Source organism: Panthera pardus, unplaced genomic scaffold, assembly GCF_024362965.1.
Source record: "Panthera pardus isolate Hobbes unplaced genomic scaffold, ASM2436296v1 HiC_scaffold_13, whole genome shotgun sequence".
Classification (NCBI taxonomy): Eukaryota; Metazoa; Chordata; class Mammalia; order Carnivora; family Felidae; genus Panthera; species Panthera pardus.
In genome coordinates, this window is record NW_026526688.1 from 137217099 (window position 1) to 137241233 (window position 24135).

The 24135-nt window shown below is 35.2% G+C and overlaps 1 protein-coding gene and 1 non-coding gene across 34 annotated transcripts in view; both read left to right on the forward strand.

The window, feature by feature from the left end:
- Positions 1–24135, forward strand: part of SEC31A (SEC31 homolog A, COPII coat complex component) — a 71201-nt gene that overhangs the window by 16348 nt on the left and 30718 nt on the right. For 15 of the 33 annotated variants that reach the window (XM_053901434.1, XM_053901448.1, XM_019465814.2 and 12 more), the window contains exons 5-16: positions 406–501; positions 1396–1536; positions 2890–3032; positions 6903–7002; positions 10015–10176; positions 10370–10522; positions 16717–16953; positions 17957–18031; positions 19865–19903; positions 20411–20488; positions 22854–22929; positions 23553–23731. In XM_053901434.1, coding sequence (XP_053757409.1) covers positions 406–501; positions 1396–1536; positions 2890–3032; positions 6903–7002; positions 10015–10176; positions 10370–10522; positions 16717–16953; positions 17957–18031; positions 19865–19903; positions 20411–20488; positions 22854–22929; positions 23553–23731 — 1479 coding nt within the window. The remainder of the gene's footprint in view (positions 1–405; positions 502–1395; positions 1537–2889; positions 3033–6902; positions 7003–10014; positions 10177–10369; positions 10523–16716; positions 16954–17956; positions 18032–19864; positions 19904–20410; positions 20489–22853; positions 22930–23552; positions 23732–24135) is intronic. The other 18 variants (XM_053901450.1, XM_053901433.1, XM_053901438.1 and 15 more) reach the window with 3 other exon arrangements.
- LOC128776732 (U6 spliceosomal RNA) lies at positions 16251–16357 on the forward strand. Its single transcript, XR_008421910.1, has one exon. It is a non-coding gene; the product is annotated as a U6 spliceosomal RNA (small nuclear RNA).

A 24135-nucleotide genomic window follows, 5' to 3' on the forward strand; every position in this document is an offset into this window, starting at 1 on the left:
GGTGGCTTAGTCAGTTAGGCATCTGACTTCAGTTTAGTTCATGATCTCTCAGTTCGTGAGTTCAAGCCCGCATCAGGCTCTGTGCTGATAGCTCATACCCTAGAGCCTGCTTCAGATTCTGTGTCTCTCTCTCTACCCTTTTCCTGCTTGTGCTCCATCTCTCTGTCTCTCAAAAATAAATACACGTTAAAAAATTTTTTTTAATTAAAAACAAAAATACAACACTATCACAGTTTCAGATTATTATGCATAGTATTTAGGAATTCTTGAGTTCTGCTTTTTTTAATTAAACAGAAAAGTCGTGTGCCCTAAAACTCCTAGATCTTTCCATCTCTGAACAGTTAATTCTGAGTTCTCTTAATTATTCTTAAATGCTGTTTAGTTATTAATTATTTCTTACTGCAGACTAATCTGGTAGCCTCTGGTGCTAATGAATCTGAAATCTACATTTGGGATCTCAACAATTTTGCAACTCCAATGACACCAGGAGCGAAAACACAGGTATTGTGTTGATTTTAATGTAATCAAAATAACCAAAGTCAGTTCTTCAACACTTATTTCATTTTTTTCCACACAAAATATATTTGTTTAAAATCAGTGTTGTTATTGATTTTCCTTAGGTATTGTAAAGTACAGTATTAGTAAATGTGTTTCTTCAAGGTATCAGTGAGTCCTCAACAGCAAATATTTATTCAGTGCCTAACACCATATATTGTTTGATGTACTTGACATATAGTAGTGAATAAAATAGACAAGTCTCTGGTAGTTTTTTCAGATATAATATTATATATAGTATAGTATTTTGCATTGTGTAGTATTTTGACAATATCCAACCACAGAATAAAAATCATAGACTAGAAAGGAAACGAAATCTTTAAAAAAACAACTCCATCCCTTTCCTATGTATTTCTAATAAGAGAGAACAATCCTCCACTTGCCTCCTTGAAGTTTATCTTACAATGGACCCCAACATTTTGGCAATCTTAGAGGTAGCGTAATGGTAGCATAAGATCTACCATTTATAAAGATATTCTTCTAGTGGTCTAGGCTGTAACTTTTGTTCTCCCTAGTTGTCTGTCATACTGATCACCGTCTACTTTGTAGTTCATTATCTACCTTGTGGCAGTTGCAAAGTAAAGAAAAAGTGCTTGATTTATAGCAGGAGCTTAATAAATGCCTGGTGAATGAGACAGTATTAAACAAGGTAATATACTTGAAGTGGCATATATTTGAGCTTTAAGATGTATTGTATATATTGAGAACTTATGAATATAAAAAATTTGTGGAATGAATAGGTCAGATTTAAATTAATCCCTTCTTAAAAAGAAGGATCAGATTTTATAGTTAAATTTGACTGTAATTGGGAAATGGTTTTTAGTAGTTTATTCCTTTTAGCCTCCAGAAGATATCAGCTGCATTGCATGGAACAGACAAGTCCAGCATATTTTAGCGTCAGCCAGTCCCAGTGGCCGGGCCACTGTATGGGATCTTAGAAAAAATGAACCTATCATCAAAGTCAGTGACCATAGTAACAGGGTAAGTATATGATTGATTTATAACAAACATGTTATGTTTCTGCTGTAGGTATTTCTATATTGTTTGTCCGTGTTGACAGCAAATCAGATTTTTATAAAGGCAAATCCTGTCTTTTCATGGACCAATCATGTTGGAATGAGAAGATTTTTCCTTGGGGAAAATAATAAAGTTTCCAATAAACCATGCTGGATATTATTAATAATGAAGGGAGAGATTGTTAATTAAATAGCTTCTTCCCTGATATACTGATTGTTTATATTTTGTTAGCTGTTTCAAAGTATTATAGTAATATTTTATCTTTAGCTTTCTCTAGAACACACAAATTTTTCCTGCTAGTAATTGTGTGACTGTGAACTTGTAGTTGCCAAACTCCTGGCTTCATCTCCTCTCATTAAGTACTGCTAAAGTGAGCTAATATTCTCCTACGTGCCCAGTAGATGTAGCTGTATAACACATTAAATTTTTGACCTTACAGATTCCTTAATACTGTGTGACAGTGTGCTATAAAATAATTTAGACATAATTTAGGGCCTTATTTTGTTTGTTTTTAATTACATTATTTAGTTTGACATTTTTAGAAATAAGTTTGCCTAAATCCGAGAATGTATATATAATTTAACTATAACAGCAAAAAACTATTTAGAAGAATATTTCATCAGGGTATTGTTTTCCAATGAATTAGGAATTTAAAACAAGTTTCAGTTGAATAAAGCATTTCAATAAGCATTTCAGTCATCTTCTGGAATATTTAGTGGGACCTAAACTTCCAGGTAATTCTCAATAGTAATGTTAATTTATTCTATGTGAAAATTTAAATGGTAGTTGTTGCTTTAGACATTTTGTCTTGATTTTTTTGGCAAAATAGAGGAAAGGTGTGGATTTTTTTGTTATTATAATCTTTTATCTGTTTTCATTTTTCTGAAAGTATTAAATTTAAATTTATATAAAACTTTCCTCCTAGTTACAATTTTGACGGGTAAACTCATTTTTGGTACAGAATTATTCTGATCCAGAATGGTGATGTGTATTGAATAGCGAGATGAATTGAAAACATTCAACCTTTTACTTTAAAACTACTGTTTTAAGACTGTTTAATAAAATTTAATCGTTTTATTTAATCATTTAATCAAGAAGCATCATAGCTTGACATCTCCAAATGCAGGCTCTGAAGATAGCTGTCAGGGTTCAAAATTTAATAGTTTTAAGTTTGGGGTTTTTTTTTTTTTTTTAAATAAACTAAGCCTGAGCTGATGTTTTCTACTGTTTGTTTCAACAAAGGCATATTCCTCAAGCTCATTTTGGCTCTTCATAAAGTAATAGGATTGATACAGTGTGAGCCTTAACTATCTGCAGATGCATTGCTCTGGGTTGGCGTGGCATCCTGATGTTGCGACTCAGATGGTCCTTGCCTCTGAGGATGATAGATTACCAGTGGTCCAGATGTGGGATCTTCGCTTTGCTTCCTCTCCACTCCGTGTCTTGGAAAATCATGCCAGGTATCCTGCTGCTCGTCTAAGGAACTTGATTTATTTATTTTTAAAAACATATTTACTTCTTTGAATTATCAGATAATTATTTTGAAATTAAGGAATCTCCTTTGTCTCTATCCTGTAAAAGTTAAATGGTTTTTATTTGAAGCAGTAGTCATCTCATTTTCTGTTCCCAAAAATTCATATTATAACAGTACAAAAATGTGTAAAAGGATTTTCCACTGCTTATTTCATGTAATAATTAATAGATCAAATTTCCAGTATATCACAGCACTTTGGGACAACTCATGACATTATACAATTTGATCTTTATTAGGGTCATCATGCTTATGAAGAGTCTTCCATAACATTCAGTGACAAGCAACAATTGAAAAGTTTGTTTTATTTCTAAGTTTTTATTTTAGTTTAAAAGCATTATTGAGAAATTAGCTGGGTTATTCTGCTTTCAATTTTAATAAATGTGCAGATTTTCTACATAGATGTGAGGGGTAAAGCATGCAACCCTTGGTCTCGGGGTTATGGAGCTTGAGCCCCACCTTGGGTGTAGAGATTACTGTAAAGAAATAAAATCTTTACAAATTAATAAAAATTTAAAAAATCAAAAGATATGAGAAATTACTAATGTGAATTCTGGTAGCATTAAATTTAGTTGGTAATTTGGCACATTTCCTGTCATTGATATTCAGGTGTCCAGGGGTTTATACATATTTTTTTCATGGTTTTAAACAAGAAACAAATCTCTTTTAATGGTAGTATTTTCTAGGGCACCTGGGTGGCTCAGTCGGTCCGACTTTGGCTCCGGTCATGATCTCATGGTTCATTGAGTTCAAGCCCCATATTGGGCTCTGTGCTGACAGCTCGGAGCCTAGCGCCTGCTTCGGATTCTGTGTCTTCCTCTCTCTGCCCCTAGACAGCTCACACTGTGTCTCTCTCTGTCTCTCTAAAGTAAATAAACATTTTTTAAAAATTCTTTTTTTTTTTATAATTTTTTTTAATGTTTGTTTATTTTTGAGAGAGAGAGAGAGAGACAGCGTGTGAGTGGGTGAGGAGCAAGAGAAGAAGACACAGAATCCGAAGCAGGCTCCAGGCTCTGAGCTGTCAGCACAGAACCCTACGCAGCGCTCAAACTCATTAACCTTGAGATCATGACCTGAGCTGAAGTCGGACACTGAACCGACTGAGCCACCCAGGCGCCCCAGTCTTTTTGTTTTCTTAAACATGGTCTTTCAAAAAGCAAAAGTTTAAATTTGATTATGTCCAATTTATAAGTTTAAAAAATATTTGTGTTTTTTGTGACCTATCAAAAAACACTTTATCTAACTCAGTGACACAAAACGTTTCTCCTGTGGCTTCTCCTAGAAGATTTATAATATTAACTTTTAAAAAAAAATTTTTTTTTTAACATTTATTTATTTTTGAGACAGAGAGAGACAGAGCATGAATGGGGGAGGGGCAGAGAGAGAGGGAGACACAGAATCCGAAGCACCGTCCAGGCTCTGAGCTGTCAGCACAGAGCCTGATGTGGGGCTCGAACCCACAGACTGTGAGATCATGACCTGAGCTGAAGTTGGATGCCTAACCAACTGAGCCACCCAGGGGCCCTGAAACAAACAAATAAATAAATAAAATAAATAAAAATCTAGTTAGCTTGCTAGCTCTAATATTTTCTAAGTACTTTGGGGCTTTCTTTCCTATTTAGGGATATATATACTAAAGCTTTAAATCCCTTTTCTCCCACTGGGAGAAGTCTTAAAGTTTGTGACCTCTACTTTAGCTTTAGGAGAAGAGTGCAGTAAAAATGTAATCCTATTCAGATGTTATGCTTCAATCAGCTTTTTAGTAAAGAAAGGATGATTCTGAGAAGTCTTAATATTTTTCTGTTAGATAAGGTTTTATTCATTCATTTAACACATACTTCTTGAACATGTGCTCTGTACCAAGCACTGTACTGAGATTCAGTAATGTAACAGACAAAATTCTCTGCCCTCGGGGAACTTACATTATGGTGGGAGGACAACTAACATTTATATAACATGTAAAATGTACAAACACTATGAATGTTAGCTTGATTAATTCTCATAACAAACCTGTGGTATAGATCCTATTAACCCATTTTACAAATTGGAAATTGAGGCTCAGCAAGGTAAACTTGGCCTATGTCACATAACTAGTCAAATGCTTACTTCCGACCCAAACTTTCTGATCCCAGAATCCATGCTCTTAACACTTTATTGTACTGCCAGTTTTAGGAGTGATCATAATTTAGCAAGACAGAAAACCATACTGAGTGCTAGGAGCAAATCAACTCTCTAGTTTCTCAATTTTCTCCTTCTAATATATGCAAGAGTTACATTATAGGATCTTTAAGGTCCCTTCCAGCTCTATAATTCTGTGATATTTTTGTCTTTAATACTTAGTAAGAACCTAAATGATCTTTAAAATGTGATATTAAATATGTACAGATTTCTTTCAAAGTCATTCTTGACATGCCTTGAAATTCTTGACATGCATGATTAGATTCTAATGGGAGGATTGTTATAAAGTATATTATTGATACAATTGTGGAAATTTGAATATAGACTATATATTTTTATTTAAAAAAATTTTTTTGATGTTTATTTTTGAGAGAAAGGGTAGACAGAGCATGAGTGGGGGAGAGGCAGAGAGAGAGGGAAACACAGAATCTGAAGCAAGCTCCAGACTCTGAACTGTCAGCACAGAGCCTGACGTGGGGCTCAAACCCACGAACCGTGAGATGATGACCTGAGCCGAAGTCGGACACTTAACCAACTGAGCCACCCAGGCGCCCCCAGACTATGTATTTTTAAATGTTACATATAAATAATAAATATTTTCAGTATGTAATTGTATTATGGCTACACAGAAGAATGTTTATATCCTCAGAGATAAGTGTAGGGGTGACATGTCATAGTATCTGCAATTAACTCTCAAGTGGTCAGTGTATATATGGAGAGAGAGAGAGAGAGAAACACATTAAGTAAATGTGGCCAGAGAGAGAGAGAGAGAGAGAGAGAGAAACACATTAAGTAAATGTGGCCAAATCAGTGAGTCAGGGTGAGGAATATAAGGCTGTACATCTTACTGTCCTTATAATTTTTACAAAGATTTTAACTTTTTAATTTTTTTTAACATTTATTTTTGAGAGACAAAGAGAGAGCATGAGCATGGGAAGGTCAGAGAGAGAGAGAGAGAGACAGACAGACAGACAGACAGAATCTGAAGCAGGCTTCAGGCTCTGAGCTGTCAGCACAGAGCCCAATGTGGGGCCCAAACTCACGAACCATGAGATCATGACTGGAGCCGAAGTCGGACTCTTTTTTTTTTTTTTTTAATTTTTTTTTAACGTTTATTTATTTTTGAGACAGAGAGAGACAGAGCATGAATGGGGGAGGGTCAGAGAGAGAGGGAGACACAGAATCCGAAACAGGCTCCAGGCTCTGAGCGGTCAGCACAGAGCCCAACGCGGGGCTCGAACTCACGGACCGTGAGATCATGACCTGAGCTGAAGTCGGAAGCTTAACCGACTGAGCCACCCAGGCGCGCCGAGTCGGACTCTTAACCGACTGAGCCACCCAGGCACCCCAATTTTAACTTTTTAAAAATATAATGTTGGAAGCAAAAGCCAATCTTAAACAATTTGAGTTCTTTTCCTATACCGTATTTCCCTGATTATGAGAGGATATTGAATATCTTTTCAGTGATCAAAGAACATACACATTCCTAAATTGCTTTCCAGAAAGATTATATTAAATTACACTTCTATTAGTAGTATGTTTCTCCAAACCCTAAGCAGGAATCATTTGGAGACTTGGTTTTCTCAAGATTAAAAATTTCTTCATCTCGTGTTTTTTATAGGGGGATTTTGGCAATTGCTTGGAGCATGGCAGATCCTGAATTGTTGCTGAGCTGTGGAAAAGATGCTAAGATTCTCTGCTCCAACCCAAACACAGGAGAGGTATGGGGAGGAAATGTTTCTCAGACTTCCAGCCAGTATAATTTTATCTCTAGATGAATAAGAAATTTTCCATAAGGATTCTTTAGTGTATTATTATAATTAAAGACAAGAGATGGAGGTATGTGTGAGATGTTAATCTAGCAGAGATTTTATCAGGAACATTATCTAAGCTCAGCTGTTTCTTCTAAGAAAATCAGCCACTGAAATAGTATATTTGAAATTAGTAACCATCTCCCACTCCCCATTTCCAATAAATTGTGTTTACCTACACTCAGAAATACTTCATTTGATTTATTTAACGTGATCTCTGGAAATCGGTGTCTTCAAAGTTTGGGTCTTTTTCCTGCTTTCCCATTTCTGAAGATCCTGACTTTTGGAAATCAGTAAATGTATGGGTTTTTTTGTTGGTTTGGTTGTTTTTTGTTTTTTCATGTTTGTTTATTTTGAGAGAGAGAGAACGTGCACAAGGGAGTGGCAGAGAGAGAGGGAAAGAGAGAGATTCCCAAGCAGACTCCATCCTCAGCATGGAGCCTGACACAGGGTTTGAACTCACAACTGTGAGATCACAACCAGAGCCGATGTCAAGAATTGGAGCCACCCAGGAGCCCAAGTAGATGTATGTTTTCAATCTCTCTTCTGAACTATACAGCAGGAATATAATACATCACAATATAATATCTGTCATATGTCCTACCCATAGAAATTTAGATGTAGGAAATTTTACCCCTTATTAAATATAAATGTCATATAAATATAACTTAATTGCTTTTAATTGCTTTGGGTTAAGTTAATGGGCTAAAAAATCTCTTAACTATTAAAAATTATTTTTCTTAGTTGAATGAATGGCTTCCGTCTTTTTCAGTATTGGGGAAGAGATCATAGATTTTTTTTTTTAAGTTTTTATTTTCACTCCAGTTAGCTAACATACAGTGTTATATTAGTTTCAAATGTACAATATGGTAATTCAACACTTTCATACATCACCCTGTGCTCATCACAAAGTGCACTCCTTAATCCCCGTTACCTATTTAACCCATCAAGACCATAGATATTACTTACAGCTTTTCAACTTTTACCTTCTATAATTATGATAGATTATTGTAAGTGTTTTGCTGGTTACTCTGATGGAATGCTAGCAAATATAAGAATATCTTCAATAGGTTTTAATCTATAATATTAAGATAGAAACAAGCACTTTTGTTATTTGATTTGTGGTTTAAAATTTTCAGATGCAGTGATATCTGTAAGAATGTAGAAACATTAAAGTTAGGGGACATAGGGGCACCCAGGTGTCTCAGTCAGTTAAGCATCTGATTCTTGATTTCAGCTCAGTTCATGATCTCACAGTTTGTGAATTTGAGCCCACGTCAGGCTCTGCACTGGCAGCACAGAGCCTGCTTGAGATTTTTCTCTCTCCCTCTCTCTCTGCTCTTTCCTGCTAGCAAGCATGCACTCTTTCTCTCTCAAAAATTTTTTTAAAAGTCAGGGGACATAGGAGAAAAAAATTAAAATAGTAAGTTTTGCCTCATGTGATTTGTAGACCAAATAATAAAATCTTGCATTTTATACTGTGCTTTCCCAAATGAGTTCAGAATCATGGAAATTACTCTAATATTCGTAATTATATGATTTGATAAAATGAATTTTTGCATATGATTAGTTGTGTGTGCTTCGAATTTGAAGGAATAAACTTTTAGTACATGCTGCAACTAAAAACTTTAGTAGATTTTTATTCAGATGCAAATTAGGAACAGACCAGTGATTCACATTTGAAGCTATGAGTCTTATCAACCTTAAGCCTTAAAGACAAGCAAGCTAGGGGTGCCTGGGTGGCTCAGGCGGTTAACTGTCCGACGTCAGCTCAGGTCATGATCTCATGGTTCATGGGTTTGAGCCCCATGTCAGTCTCTGTCCTGACAGCTTAGAGCCTGGAGCCTGCTTTGGATTCTGTGTCTCCTTTCATTCTCTCTCTCTCTCTCTCAAAAATAAAAAAATAAACATTAAAAAAAATTAAAAAAAAAAGATGAGCAGGCTAAATGCCTTTTCACTTAGTTGTTTTCTTATAAAGTAAAACATTCAAAATGTCTGAGTCAAATTTAAGATAATTTGACTTACTTTTTTTTTTTTTTTTAATTTTTTAATGTTTATTTATTTTTGAGACAGAGAGAGAGCGTGAGCAGGGGAGGGGCAGAGAGAGAGGGAGACACACAATCCGAAGCAGGCTCCAGGCTCCGAGCTGATAGCACAGAGCCCGATGAGGGGCTGGAACCCACGAACTGTGAGATCATGACCTGAGCCGAAGTGGGACGCTTAACCAAGACTTAGACACCCAGGCGCCCCTTGACTTACTTCTTAAAACCATAAAACTTTTGTTCCTATAAGCATCAATTAGCATCACACTAACTTTGAGTTAGCAATAATTATTACATTGTAAATGTTTTATATCAACCATTTTTTATAGTTTTTCCATATTGTTTCCTTTTAAAGAAAACTGTTTATGCTAAATATGTTTCTATTTTGCAGTAATAAGAATGCTGTATACATGGTTTTGCTTGAGTAAAAGCCAAATTCTCAGTGAATTCTTCCTTCTTGAGGTTATTTTTTAAATGTGGTCTTCAAATAGTTTAAATATGGTTGTTTGGATCTTGGCAAGCAAAAGAGCAGAAGACCATTATCTTTGAGTTTAACAAGCTTACTATAATAGATTTTTCTGGTCTTTCAGATGCACCCACTACTACCATTTCAATAAAAACAGGAAAACCTTAGTTTTTAATGCGCACTTCTTCTAAACTTGATTGAAACTTTGAATAAGCATTATTATTTTTATCATAATAGATCATCAAAATGGGCTTCTAATATTTTAAACAAGTATTTATAATTTTTTTTTCCTGGCTCAAGACTCTTTCTAAAAGGAATTATTTAATTAAGCTGCACTTGTTAATCATATTAATACAGGTGTTTTGGCTGTAAAGTGGCTATACTGTTTTCTGACTTTTTGTTGTTGTTGCTTAGGTGTTATATGAACTTCCCACCAACACACAGTGGTGCTTTGATATTCAGTGGTGTCCCAGAAATCCTGCTGTCTTATCAGCTGCTTCCTTTGATGGGCGAATCAGTGTTTACTCTATCATGGGTGGGAGCGCAGATGGCTTAAGGCAGAAACAAGTTGACAAGGTAATAGAAAGCGTTAAGATTTTAAATCGTAACAATTGAAAAATATCATCTTATCATGGTATTATTTTGAAAATGACTTTACTATCAATGCTATGGATTAATTGGATAATTGTGATAAAAATATTTCTTGAGTATGACTTGAAAACATGTAATGTAATCTCATATAAATTATACTTGCATTATTTTTTTTTAGCTCTCATCATCTTTTGGGAATCTTGATCCCTTTGGCACAGGACAGCCCCTTCCACCATTACAAATTCCTCAGCAAACTGCTCAGCATAGTATAGTGTTGCCTCTGAAGAAGCCACCCAAGTGGATCCGAAGGCCTGTCGGTGCTTCCTTTTCAGTAGGTGGATTTGTTTTTATGGTCCATAAGCACAAAGGACTTCTTTTAGTAAAGGGTTCTTATAGGATCACTCAGATGGAAGAAGATTGAGTGTGAAATATGTCTGTAGATTTTTCGTTATTCAAAATGGTTTCTCAGGAAAAATAGGACCTACTTTGTTTTTTATTTTAAATTGTGGTAAAATATACATAACATAAAATTTACCATGTTAGCCATTTAGAAACATACAGTTCAATGGCATTAAGCACATTTACATCGTAATACAACCATCACACTGTCCATCCCCTTATTTTTATTTTTTATTTTTTTAAGGTTTTATTTATTTTTGAGACAGAGAGAGACAGAGCATGAACGGGGGAGGAGCAGAGAGAGAGGGAGACACAGAATCGGAAGCAGGCTCCAGGCTCTGGGCCGTCAGCCCAGAGCCCGACGCGGGGCTCGAACTCACGGACCGTGAGATCGTGACCTGAGCTGAAGTCGGACGCTTAACCGACTGAGCCACCCAGGCGCCCCATGTCCATCCCCTTATTAAACTTGCCTTCCTTCTCTCTCTCTCCTTCCTTCATAATTTTCTCTTCTTCATTTTTTTTTTTTTTTAATTTGGAGGCAAGTGTATCTGTGTGTCCTCTTTCCTTCTCTTTATTCCTTCCAACTTTTTTTTAATTGCCAATTTCTTTTCTTTTTTTTATGGTAAAAATATGTAACGAAATTTACCATCGTAACCATGTTTAAGTGTAAATTACAGTATGTTAACTAAATACGTTTGTTGTACAACAGATCATCAGAACTTTTTTATCTTGTAAAACTTAAACTCTTTTACTATTGAACAACAACTGCTCATTTTCCCCTTCCCTAGGCCCTGGTAATCAAATTCTACTTTCTCTTTCTCTGAGTTTGACAACTATCAATACCTCATATAAATGGAATCATGCAATATTTGTCTTTTTGTGATTGATTTGTTTCACATAGCATAAGGTCCTCAAGGTGTTGCAGTGTCTGACAAGATTTCCTACTTTTAAAAGGCTGAGAAATAGTCCACATTTTCTTTATCCATTAATTTATCTGTGGACATTTAGTTTGCTTCCACCTCTTGCTATTATGAATAATGCTGCAGTGAACATTCGTGTGCAAATATGTCTTTGAGATCCTATTTTCAATTCTTTTGGATATATACCCAGAAGTAGGATTGCTGGATCTTATGGTAATTCTATTTTTAATTTTTTAAGGAGCCTCCCTACTGTTTCCCATAGTGGCTGTACCATTTTACATTTCCATCAACAGTGCACATGGGTTCTAATATTTCCACATCCTCACTAACATGCTGTTTTTTAATTTTTTTAGATAACAGTCAATGGGTGGGAGATGATAATCTCATTGTGGTTTGATTTGCATTTTCCTAATGATTAGTGATGTGGAGCATCTTTTCATGTATCTGTTGGCCATCTGTATGTCATCTTTGGAGAAATGTCTGTTCAAGTCCTTTGCTCATTTTTTAATCAGGTTGTTTTTGGGTTTTTTTTGTCACTGAGTTGTAGGAGTTCTTTATGGATTCTAAATGTTAACTCTGAATGTTAACAGATAAATGATTTGTAAGTATTTTCTCCCATTCTGTAGGTAGCTTTTTTTTACTCTGTTGATGGTTTACTTTCTGAACAGAAGCCTCATTTGTCTATTTTTGCTTTTGTTGCCTGTGCTTTTGGTATTACATCTATATCATTGTCAAATTAATGACTTCAGCTTAGAAAAACTTCAGCTTAGACAACTCTGGTAGATCAGAAAGAAGAAATAAAGTCCTTTCCTAAATATTCTTATTTCACTACTGCTTTTAAGTCTTGTATAGAACAGACCATTTGTCCAGTGTTGGGTTACTTTCTTTATACAACCTACAGGTAAAATAAAATTTCATTAGTAGTAATATTAATAGCTGAAGTGTATTTTTTTAATAGCTAAAGTATATTTATGTACTGTGTGCCAGACATTGTTCTAAGCATTTTGCATATAGTAACATTTAATTCTGAGCCACTGAGAACTGCTTATAAAATAGCTATTACTATTACCTCTGTTTTGTAGATAAAGAGAAGCACAGAGAAATTAAAGAACTTGTCTAATCTTACAGATATAAAGATTTTAGCTATTCTACTGTCAATCTAATCTGATGCCTCCTGTGCATAATGATGAGAGTGAGTCTGTTGGTGATAATGCCTAAAACTAAGATAGTAAACTTACATTATTTGAGGTGGCTGGCTGGCTCAGTCGGTAGAATATGAGACTCTTGATCTTGGGGTCATGAGTTCAAGTCCCACACTGCAGGTAGAGATTACTTAAAAAAATAAACATATTATTCAACTTCCCATCATTGTAACAGAATTTGTACACAACATAGAATTCTGTATATTCATTTTTACCAAAACTGAATGAATTATCTCCGCAGCTACTACTGAGTTCTTGATATCATTCTTCTATTAATCAGGCTTGGAACTTTTCCTTTGACCTCTTGTATTCATTCCTTAGGTCCAGATATTGCTCTCTTGATAAATCTCTTGGATTTAATTCTTCTTTTTACATTGTGGTTACTCTGCCTAATTTTTCATCTTTTCACACTGAGCTGTTATATGATTGCATGTCTATTGCTTATCTATTCCCCCTCCAATCTATACTACATACTCTAGATTAATCTTCCTAAAATAGACCTTTGATTATGTCACTCATAAATCCATTCTTTGGATTTAATTAGTGTCATCATTCCTGTTTAGTTTTCTCTACCATCTGTACTCCTGCCTTTGAATTTTTTCCTTTATGACTTTCCACTTTCTTTACTGAATCCTAACCATTCATCTAGTTAGTTCCTTCCTTCCCTAAGTAATTAATAATTTATTATTTTAAAATTGTATATGTACAAGGTTTAAAAGAAAACCACCTGTTCAGAAAAGATCCCCCAAATATAAGCTCTTTGAGGACAGACTGTCTAGTTCCCAGGTATGTTTTTAGTGCCTAGAATGGTGCCTGACAAATAGAAAGCGTTCACTATATATTTATCTTTGGAATGAGAAGTGAACGTCTTCCTCCTCCCCATTCACCCTCCTCTACTTACTAGCATTGGAGTATTATAAAGACAATAAATAACACTCTTTTCTTCCCCATATGAGTTTAAAACCAAATAAGAGAGATGGAGAATCAAAATATCAGCTTTAGTGCTGCCATAAGCTTGATTGGAGGCTATAGTTTAGATGTGTTCAACCATAATGTACCTTTTAACAAACTAGAACATAGACTGCAAGAGCTGGGATGTTTTGTTTGCTTCTATATTTCCAGTTTCTGATTTGATGACTTTTTTTTTTTTAGCTTCACCCGTGCATTAGGCAGCCTTACTAACCTAGTTACAGGCAAGTCCAAGTACTGGAGGGCTTTTCTTTAAAGGTGCTGGCAGCTTATCTATATGGACTATTGCTTTATGAAGAAAGGTACAAAAAGAAGCCCTGAAGAGCTGATGTGAGCATGTTGCATTTCTTTCCTGAAGAACATCAGTCAGTTCTCTTCCAGGAGAGTGCGAAGGACAGAAGAGGCTGGAAGTGTTCTTCCTCTGCTAGTTCCTCTTACAGAATGCAAGAAAAATGCCCTCTCTGTGGACATGAGGGGTAGAATTCAGTGTCCCCCTCAAATATCTTTAGGTTGCCATTGAAGTTTTAGAAGTTAGGGTTATTTTTGTGATTATCTTTATAAATGTAAATAATATACCTAAATGTCCATGTCTTGATATATCAACTTCAAATGGTATTAATTAAAACTCTTCTGTGCAGTATTAAATTCGTACATTTATGCTTCCTTCCAGTTTTTCCAATTTCTAATTTCTACCAATTTTGGTAAATTGCAGTATTTTTATATTGTTAAGACTTTAAAAATATTTTTATTGTGTTCAATATCCATATTTGTTTTGGTTGATTTGAAAAAATGATGACTAACAGGCAGCACTTACCATTATTGCAATTAAGTGACATTATATTGTTACATAGAACCAAGTAAATGGGTAAATCCTCTTGTGAAACCCAGTTTAGGTCTTGGTTCTGGAGGGTGCAGTTTCACCAACTCCCCAAAATTTGGGGAAACCTAGCAGTTTTGCCTTTCTGTAAAGTTCCATATCCTGTGTGGTATTACCTGCACCACATTTAGAACCTACAAGTGCCTATTGTTTCAGTTGTATTTTCATGTTAAATTCCATAAAGATAGTGGTTTATGTTTTCTTGGTATTTCCTAGAGTGCGTGACATAACAAAAACTTTGCACATAGTAAACATTTAAAAAGATAAGCTTATGGGGGCACCATGGGTGGCTCAGTCAGTTAAGGGCCCGACTTCAGCTCAGGTCATGACCTTGTGATTCACGAGTTTGAGCCCTGCATCAGGCTCTGTGCTGACAGCTCAGAGCCTGGAGCTTGCTTCGGATTCGGTGTCCCCCTATTATCTCTCTGCCTCTACCCCACTCTCACTCTGTCTCTCTCTCTCAAAAATATATAAACATTAAAAAAAATAAGTTTATGTAAAAACCATAATCCTTATACAAAAATTACTGAGTATGAAGGATGAAGTTTGGTTCTGTGCTTCCTTCCTTACCTATATTTATTTGTATAAATAAATCAGATATTAACTGTATATTTGCTATGTACAAGGTATTGTAGGTACTGTAGGAGATACAAGACTGAGTAGATAGAGAACCACAGAACCTTCCTTGGAAGTATAGGAGAGGCATAACTTTGCATCTACCCTCCTAGGATTTTCACCTGGGCCTGAGAATTAAATTGACAAGACAAATTAACAGGAGAAAAGCATACAAATTTTTATGTATACCTGGGCCCTCATTGGGAAATGAAGATGCAAACAAATGGCAAAACCTAAGTGCTTATATACTAGGTTGAACAAAAAATGGCAGTTGTACCTAAAATATTTAAAGAGACTAAAGGGAGATAATTATCATTTAACAAGTCTTTTTGTATATATTTCTCTCAGCCTGACTCCCACCTCTGGTGATAAGAATGTTTCTTTCCCCCTGGAATAGACAGGGCAACTCTCACATGGGAGTTTCATCTCCTGCTTTTAGGAAGAAAAGAGGAGGTCAGAGGCACCTGGATGGCTCAGCCAGTTAAGCGTCCAACTCTTGATATCAGCTCAAGTCATTATCTTGTGGTTTGTGAGTTCCAACCCCCGAGTCAGGGTCCACGCTGACAGTGTAGAATCTGCTTGGGCTCCTCTCTCCCTCTCTCTCTCTCTCTCTCTCTCTCTCTCTCTCTCTCTCTCTCCCTCTCTCTCCCCCTCTCTCCCTCTCTCCCTCCCTCCCTCTCCCTCTCCCTCTCCCTCTCCCTCTCCCTCTCCCTCTCCCTCTCCCTCTCCCTCTCCCTCTCTCTGTCCCTCTCTCTCTCCCCCCTCCCTCCATCTCTGTCTCTGTCTTTGTCTCTCTCTCTCTCTCTCTCTCTCTCTTTCTCTCTCTCTGTCCCTCCCCAGCTCATTCTTTTTCTCTCTCTCAAAATAAATAAATATTAAAAAAAAAAAAAAAAAAAAAGGCAGGTCAGGGTGCCTTTCTTTCTTGCTGTCTTTCAAGTAGTCTTTAGCTCCAAATAATCCTTATGCCAAATGGCATATTTTGGAGGGGCATATTCTGCCACCCTTTAAAACTTAGAGCCTAGGACAGAAGGTGAGGCAAATACATATAGCTAATAGTTGAGTCAAAAGAGGTCTATAGTGCTCGCTTAGGCAGCACATACGATAAAATTGGAACGATGCAGAGAAGATTAGCATGGCCCCTGTGCAAGGATGACACACAGATTCGTGAAGCTTCCACATTTTTGGAAGAAGAGAAAAAAAGAGATCTATGATATACTGAGGACATCTGAGGTGGGAGAGGTGACATTTGCCCAGGCCTTGAAGAGAAGTAACATTGAGTATGTAGAAGTTGGTGTAAACAAGTAGGTGAGAAATTATGGGGCACAGTAAATAGTACATTTTATCTAGAAGGTAGTAGGTAATAAGAATAGTAATTGAAGATCAAGTTCAGACAGTGGAGTATGGGATACTGTATCAGCTAACTTTATCCAGAGTGATAGATTTTAAGACCATAGTTCTTTCCGTTAGCAGGTTTTACAGTAAGTGCAAGTTTTGGCCTTATCCTTGTGGTTGAGAGTGACTTTGTTCATTTGTTCTTTTCTAGTTTGGAGGCAAACTGGTTACCTTTGAGAATGTCAGAATGCAGTCTCAGCAGGGAGCTGAGCAGCAGCAGCAGCCACGCCCTGTGTTCATTAGTCAGGTTGTAACAGAAAAGGAATTCCTCAGCCGATCGGACCAACTTCAGCAGGTTGTGCAGTCACAAGGATTTGTCAGTTATTGTCAGAAAAAAATTGATGCTTCTCAGACTGAGTTTGAAAAAAACGTATGGTCCTTTTTGAAGGTAAAGTTGGCATTAAAACTATTTCATTATCTGCAAATTTAACTATTCCCATTATATTCGAAATATGTCTTAATAAAGAAATTATTGCAAGATTGTGATTTCAGGAGCTTCTTGATGAAATTAACGAAACATGAAGAGCACACAACCATATTTTTATGTCAAGAGTTCTTCCTTCTCTGCTTTGAAAAGCCTAATATGAAGTACTTCTTTTAATAAGTAAAAAATGACATACTAGTTATATTTAAGTGAGAGAGACATAATGTTCAGCAGATCTATTTTAAAATTAATAACATAGAGTTTAGTATAATAGAAACATAGAATAATTTCTATAGTAGATCCAGTTAAGGAAAATGGGAAAAGAGGGAAAAGCTACAGGGGAGAGAGGTTGGAGGCATTTCTCATTCCTTTTACTGCATTGCATTTAAGACAATAGAAAATAGAGTTTTTAGTTGGTCATTTTGCCTCCAGTGGAATGTCTGTTTCTTAATACCGAATTTTCCAAAGAGATCTTGAATATAACAAGGTTAACTTCTAAAATTATAGAATTTCATATCTTGTAATTATGAATTTGGGGAGAGAGTTTTAGGACATTGAGTGTTCCCCATAGTGTTGGGTTCTGCATGCATATAACCATTGGACGTGACTTAGTTTGTACTTAACAAAAATTATAGTTTAAACTTTGGAGTGCCTGGCTGGTTCTGTCAGCAGAGCATTTAACTCTTGATCTTGGGGTCATGAGTTCAAGCCCCACGGTAGGCATAGGGTTTACTTAAAAAATAAAAGTAAGCTTTATTCAACAAGGATAATTAATTACTGGTATACTTGATATTTAAAAAATATTTTGGAGATTCTTTCAGTAGTCTTCTATATAGTAGATATAGAAAACTTTCCTTGATACAGTAGACTTTATTTTTGATGATTTTTAATAATTCTACTTGGAATTTGATCAGTTAATTGAAAATTTAAATGCAGGTCTTTATTTCAAGACTATGTCTTTTTAAAGGTAAACTTTGAGGATGATTCTCGGGGAAAATACCTGGAACTTCTAGGATACAGAAAAGAAGACCTAGGAAAGAAGGTAAATTTCTGGGAAAGGTTAAAAGGCTGTGCTTATAAAAGTAAATATTTATGTAGCATAGGTGTTCTGTTTTATAAACTTCTACACAGATAACCTCAAATCATTCAATATATATTTAATAAGAATTTGTGTTTGGTTGCCAAAGTTCTAAATACATATTATTAAATATGTAACCTTACCTTGTACCTGGATTTAAAAGCTGCCAGAACCATCTATAATTCAAACTTAATGAGCTGTGTTGTATCGGGTAGAATTGGGCCTTGGAAGATAAGAGGCTCTGAACTTCAAACACTGGAAGTAACACTTAGATTTTAAGAGGGTATGTAACCAGTGGCCTTGGAGGAAAAGAAAAAGGGGAAACTGTTAGAGATCACCCCATGTTCACTACAGCTTAAGTAATAAAGAATAGAGTACTGTTTGAAGTTACCACAGTTTTCTACCCTCACTGTTTATGCCTTAGCCCACGTTCCCAAACTCTGTATTGAGTTGGTCCAGCTGACAAGTAAGTAGTAAATATTTTGGAACAAGGGCAATTTATTGTACTGAACCTGAATAAACAAAAGTCTGATTGATTAGCTTAATATTCAGCTTAATAATAATTGCTTAATAAAAAGATTCCCTTTTAAAAAGAGAAAGTCCTGGGGCACCTGGGTGGCTCAGTCAATTAATCGTCTGACTTCAGCTCAGGTCATGATCTCGTGAGTTCATGAGTTTGAGCCCCGCATCGGGCCCTGTGCTGACAGTGCAAAGCTGCTTTGGATCCTCTCTCTCCCCCTCTCTCTCTCTCTCTCTCCCTCCCTCCCTCTCTCTCTCTTAAAAATAAAACATTAAAAAAATAAATAAAAATAAAATAAATAAAAAGAAAGTCCTATTCCAGTTTTTCAGTCTTCTTCTCAAAGAGGGGCTTAATTATTATTCATTCCACAATATTGACATGAACAGCATGAAAAACACTCTGACTTTGAACACCTTGAAGGAAATATTTTAGATTCTTTGTGTAATTTGTATTAGCCCTTTGTTGTTCTTTCAGAGTGTCTAAAGTTTTCTATGGCACTGCAGAGTTGTTGCATATATGGTACAGCTTAGATACTATGCACTCTGAGCGATGCTGAGCACCATGAAGATTCGTGACCCTTCGATGTCACATCACAGCTCTGCCGCTTATTGGCTGTGTGTCTTTGCTCAATCCTTTAGATATTTTTTATATTTAATTTTATTATTAGTCTGAACTTCTTGGTGCTATAACTTGTAGGTTTGTAAGAGATTAATATGAAAGTTTTGGGGACGTCTGGGTGGCTTAGTCGGTTGAGTGTCCGACTTTGGCTCAGGTCATGATCTCACGGTCTATGGGTTCGAGCCCCACTTGGGGCTGTGTGCTGACAGCTCAGAGCCTGGAGCCTGCTTCAGATTCTGTGTCTCCCTCTCTCTCTGCCCCTCCCCCGCTCATGCTCTGTCTCTCTCTCTCTCTCTCTCTCTCTGTCAAAAATAAATAAACATTAAAAAAAAAAAAAAAGTTTTGCTGAATGCCCGATAGCAAAAATGAAGAAATAGAACCTGTTTGTCAAAATACTTGTAATAGCAGTTCTTTCCATAGTGAGTGCCTGAAGAAATTTTTTTTAATTGATTATAGTTATTTAAAACAAAGTAAAAGAAAACATGCTCGTTTTGAGGTTAGGTTTGTGATCGAATAGCAGATTTTATTCTTTTAAACACACCATCCTTGATCTGAATTTTTGTGGATTTTGCCAATGAAAATGGAGAAAGAGGTGAGCATTTGTTACATGCACTGAAATAGAATTCCATGTAGTAGGTGAGTTGTTGTTTTTATTTCAGATTGCTTTGGCCTTGAACAAAGTGGATGAACCCGATGTGGTAAGAAGGCCTTTAAAAATAGCTACCTTCCAAAAATTTGGTTTAGGTCATAACAAAGAAGGAAATGTAATTTAAGACATGTGTCTTTTTTATTGCTTTACAGTGTAAAAATACACGCTGATTGTAGATATTTTAATAAGTGAATAACTATCATTTTAAAATAGTATAAGTTTAGCTGGTAGAGCATTCCTTTCTCTTGACAATATTTGAATTTTGCGAAAGAGGGCAAACAATATCAGTGGCTGCTCAGATACTTAAGGTTAAGATCTCTGTTCCCAAGGGACATTTGATGGGGGCTGGGGGGAGAGGGAGAAAGGAAAGTCTTAGCAGTCATGGCTCTTTGCTTTTCCTCTATTAGTGTTTCTTAAATAAATTTACTTAGTGTTGCTTCTTATGATTAAACTAGCTCTGAATTTTGTTGGTTTGGTCTTTTGTCTTGCTTGTTCACTAATATTCTTTTAATGCTACGTCCTTCAACTTCCTCTGTAATTGTTTTGTGTACCAAAGGCTCTTAAAGATTCTGACCAAGTAGCACAGAGTGATGGGGAGGAGAGCCCTGCTGCTGAAGAGCAGCTCTTGGGAGAGGTACTTATTTTTTTCCTTTTTAATTACATTGGTAAAGTATGTTATATTTGTTTATCTCACATTGAAATATGGGAAATTTGCTTGACTACTTGTCAGAATGAAATTGGGAGATGTTGTTTTCTTAGAGATTTTTGGGCTAGGAGTCTATTTACTAGTTTGACAGAACTGTCATCAGTGAAATCTTTAGTCCTCTGACCTAGCTTCTGGATTATATGTCTTAAAATTAACAGTTGACATGAGATTGACTTAATTCGGTCAGATGGATATCAGCATGTCACAATGAAAAGAGATGTTGCTCAGAAATCCACAATGCATTGCATATAAAGTTTATGTTTTTTCTTGACACATTAATATTTAGGACCTACGATCAGTGAGAAACAAAGGCTTCTAGATTAGTCTTGAACTTTGAATCCAGGTATAGAAATTTTCACTAATTTGAACTGTCATGATTTTTTGATTGACATGATAAACGTGTCATGAGTTGTAGTTGACAATTTTTATAACCAGTTAAAAAGAGTCCTTGAACACAGAGTTGTATCATTAATTTTTTTCCTTTGTTTTTCTGGGTTTTTTTTTAACCACTATTAAATAATTCTGTACTTTTCTTGCTTTCTAATTATATTTCATCTTGGACAATTAATTAATCAACACGTTCTTGTTTCTCATCTCATCTTTGACTTTTTCATTGTTCTTTGTGGTATAGAGATACCTTGACTGGAATGTCTCTTACAATCCTTTGCTAAGTTACAAGAGTAATTCATCAGTAAATTTAGACTTTTACAAGAAAATTGTTAAAAAAAACAACTTTCCTTAGAAGTAGATCTTCTGACATTTATTTAATCTGAAAATAAAGAATATGTGTAAAATCTTAGTAAAACTTTGAACCAATTTTGGGAATACCTATACAGAATTGTAGGATACCTTGAAGAAATGTACTTTCATTTATGTACAACTAGACTAACTAAGTATTATCAAATAGAAGGCCATTTGGAAATACACTTATGAATGAATAGATCAGAATAATATGCACATAACAAAACGATAGTCACCAATGTGTACTTTTGGAGTATTCAAAAAAAAGTTTAAGGAGATAGGACCATCTCCTTTACCTTGATGATGCTATTTGTTTACCAGACATAGTAGTTTACACATTGAAAATACTCAATATGTAATCAGCTGCTTTTTTCACCATTATTTACATTTCAGAAGTCAATAAATAGATTTTATTGTTTTCTTAGAAGGCAAATTTGAAAAATTGTGAGTTAAAAAAAGGGTTTTTTTGTAAGTTAGTGAATATAATCAGATCAGTATCTGATTTATTTCTTAATAGGAATAATTTAAGCTCTAGAATGTTTTTGTTTTAAAGTTCTAAAATGCTTCCCTGTAATTAGGGAAAGAGTTAAGGTTTTAGCTATTTTTCTGTAATAGTATTAACTAATTAAGCATTGATGATGCTGTGCTGTGCTCTGCACTAAAATTCCCCAATCCAAAAATGCCCCTAACTTTGAATACTAGGTGTTTACATTCAGATGTATAGGTAACACACACAGAAGATAGCTATCTTATCTCCTGCAAGACAGCTATCTTTTTCTTTAAATTTTTCTCTATGATTTCTTTAATATATTTTATTTTTGTCTTCTTGTGACTTTTTATGCATAGAAGAGAAAGCATTTAAACTATTTGCCAGCAATATGCCTTCATTATGTTTCTTTTCTTCTAAAGAAAGAAAATATACTGATAAGTAGTTTCAGAAATTTATAACAGAACTGTGTGTATCTTTTTACCAGACCAACCTGCTATGGCAGGTATGACTAATTTAAGAGAATACAAAGTCTATAATTGAATTTGAGTATATTCATACAGTCTTTTATATAGCATTTGTATAAGGGCACCAAGTGATTTTTCTTTCATAACTGATTCAATTAAAACAAAAATACCTTATAAGTAAACCTAATGGACAGAAGTTTTTAGACATAGAAAATTTTAGATGTGTAGAAGCAGAGTTGTTTTAACAGTCTAAATATGGTAAAATTAAAAACACGTGTATTTTGCTTGTTTCAAACTCCTCTTATTTGAAGTAAAAACAAACATTCTTCAATAATTTCTGAGCTACCAGTAATGGATATGTACACTTATAGTTTGTTTAACATTATTCCTGATGACTTTGGATTTTATTTATGATTGTATAATGGGAGTTAATACTTAGGAAAGTCTTAGATCTGAGAACTTTTCTGGAATAACTGCTCATGTCATCTAGTCAGTAGGTGAATTATATATATATATAGTAAATATATAAATTTTGTTTTGCCAGTAAATTTCTCCACAGTTTCACTGTGGCTAAATTGCTGCCCTTTCCATCTTTTAGTGCATCAAAGAAGGAAAACAAGAATCTGAATTTCTGCCACCAGCAGGAAGAACATTTAACATCTCCATCAGTGGTGGTAAGTACTTATTTCATTTTTATTTTTACCTATTTGAAAACAAATAGTCCCTAAATTTAAGTTACAAATGTTTTGTGACAAGTGGTGGAGGGTTGAAAAGAAGAACCCAGTTATTTAGTATATGTAATCAGGGGGCACCTGGGTGGCTCCATCGGTTAAGAATCTGACTTAGGCTCAAGTCATGATCTTGTGGTCCGTGAGTTCGAGCCCCACGTTGAGCTCTGTGCTGGAGAGCCTGGAGCCTGTTTCAGATTCTGTGTCTCCCTCTCTCTCTGACTCTCCCCCGTTCATGCTCTGTCTCCCTCTGTCTCAAAAATAAATAAAAGTTAAAAAAAAAAATTAGTATATGTAATCAGTCTCTTGGAGATAGATGTTCTGACATCAATGTAATAAAAACTGTGTAATGATCTCTATTATTCCAGTTTAAGCAATCTGAAAATGTGTTATTTTACCTGATTTTACTTACATGCATCTCAATATATTTCCATAGAAATTGATCCACTAGTAATATTCAGAAATTAGCATTGTTTTCTCCTTTGTGTGTGCATGTAAAAGTTGATATGTATAAGATTTTTTCTTTTAACAAAACCTTTTATTAACTTGGGTGTATTTCCTTATTGCAGATATTGATGGTTTAATTACTCAGGCTTTGCTGACGGGTAACTTTGAGAGTGCTGTTGACCTTTGTTTACATGATAACCGCATGGCTGATGCCATTATATTGGCCATAGCAGGTGGACAAGAACTCTTGGCTCGAACCCAGAAAAAATACTTTGCAAAATCCCAAAGCAAAATTACCAGGGTATGTTGTTTTAAAAATAAACTATAACACTGTTCTGAGTATAAAAGCGATACATTCTTAGAATAGATAATTGATATGCAGAAAACAGTTAAAAAACTAAAACAAAACACTCATAGTTCCTTGAACCAGAAATAGTTATTATTGATAGTTTGGCGTTGTTATTTTTATTTTTTGTACTTTATGTATATAATTTTTTAATGAAAAGTACTTTTCATATTTTTATTGTAGAAAAGTTAGAACATAGAAAAATTTAAAGGTAAATATTTTAATTTTTAAATTCTAATTCTTCCATCAAATTGGAGTATTTAGGATGATTGGATAGTTATCCAGTTGTATTTGTGGGACGAGGTGAGCCTAGGGTGTTCCTACTCTGCCGCCATCTTCCTCTTTCTCAACCTTTATGA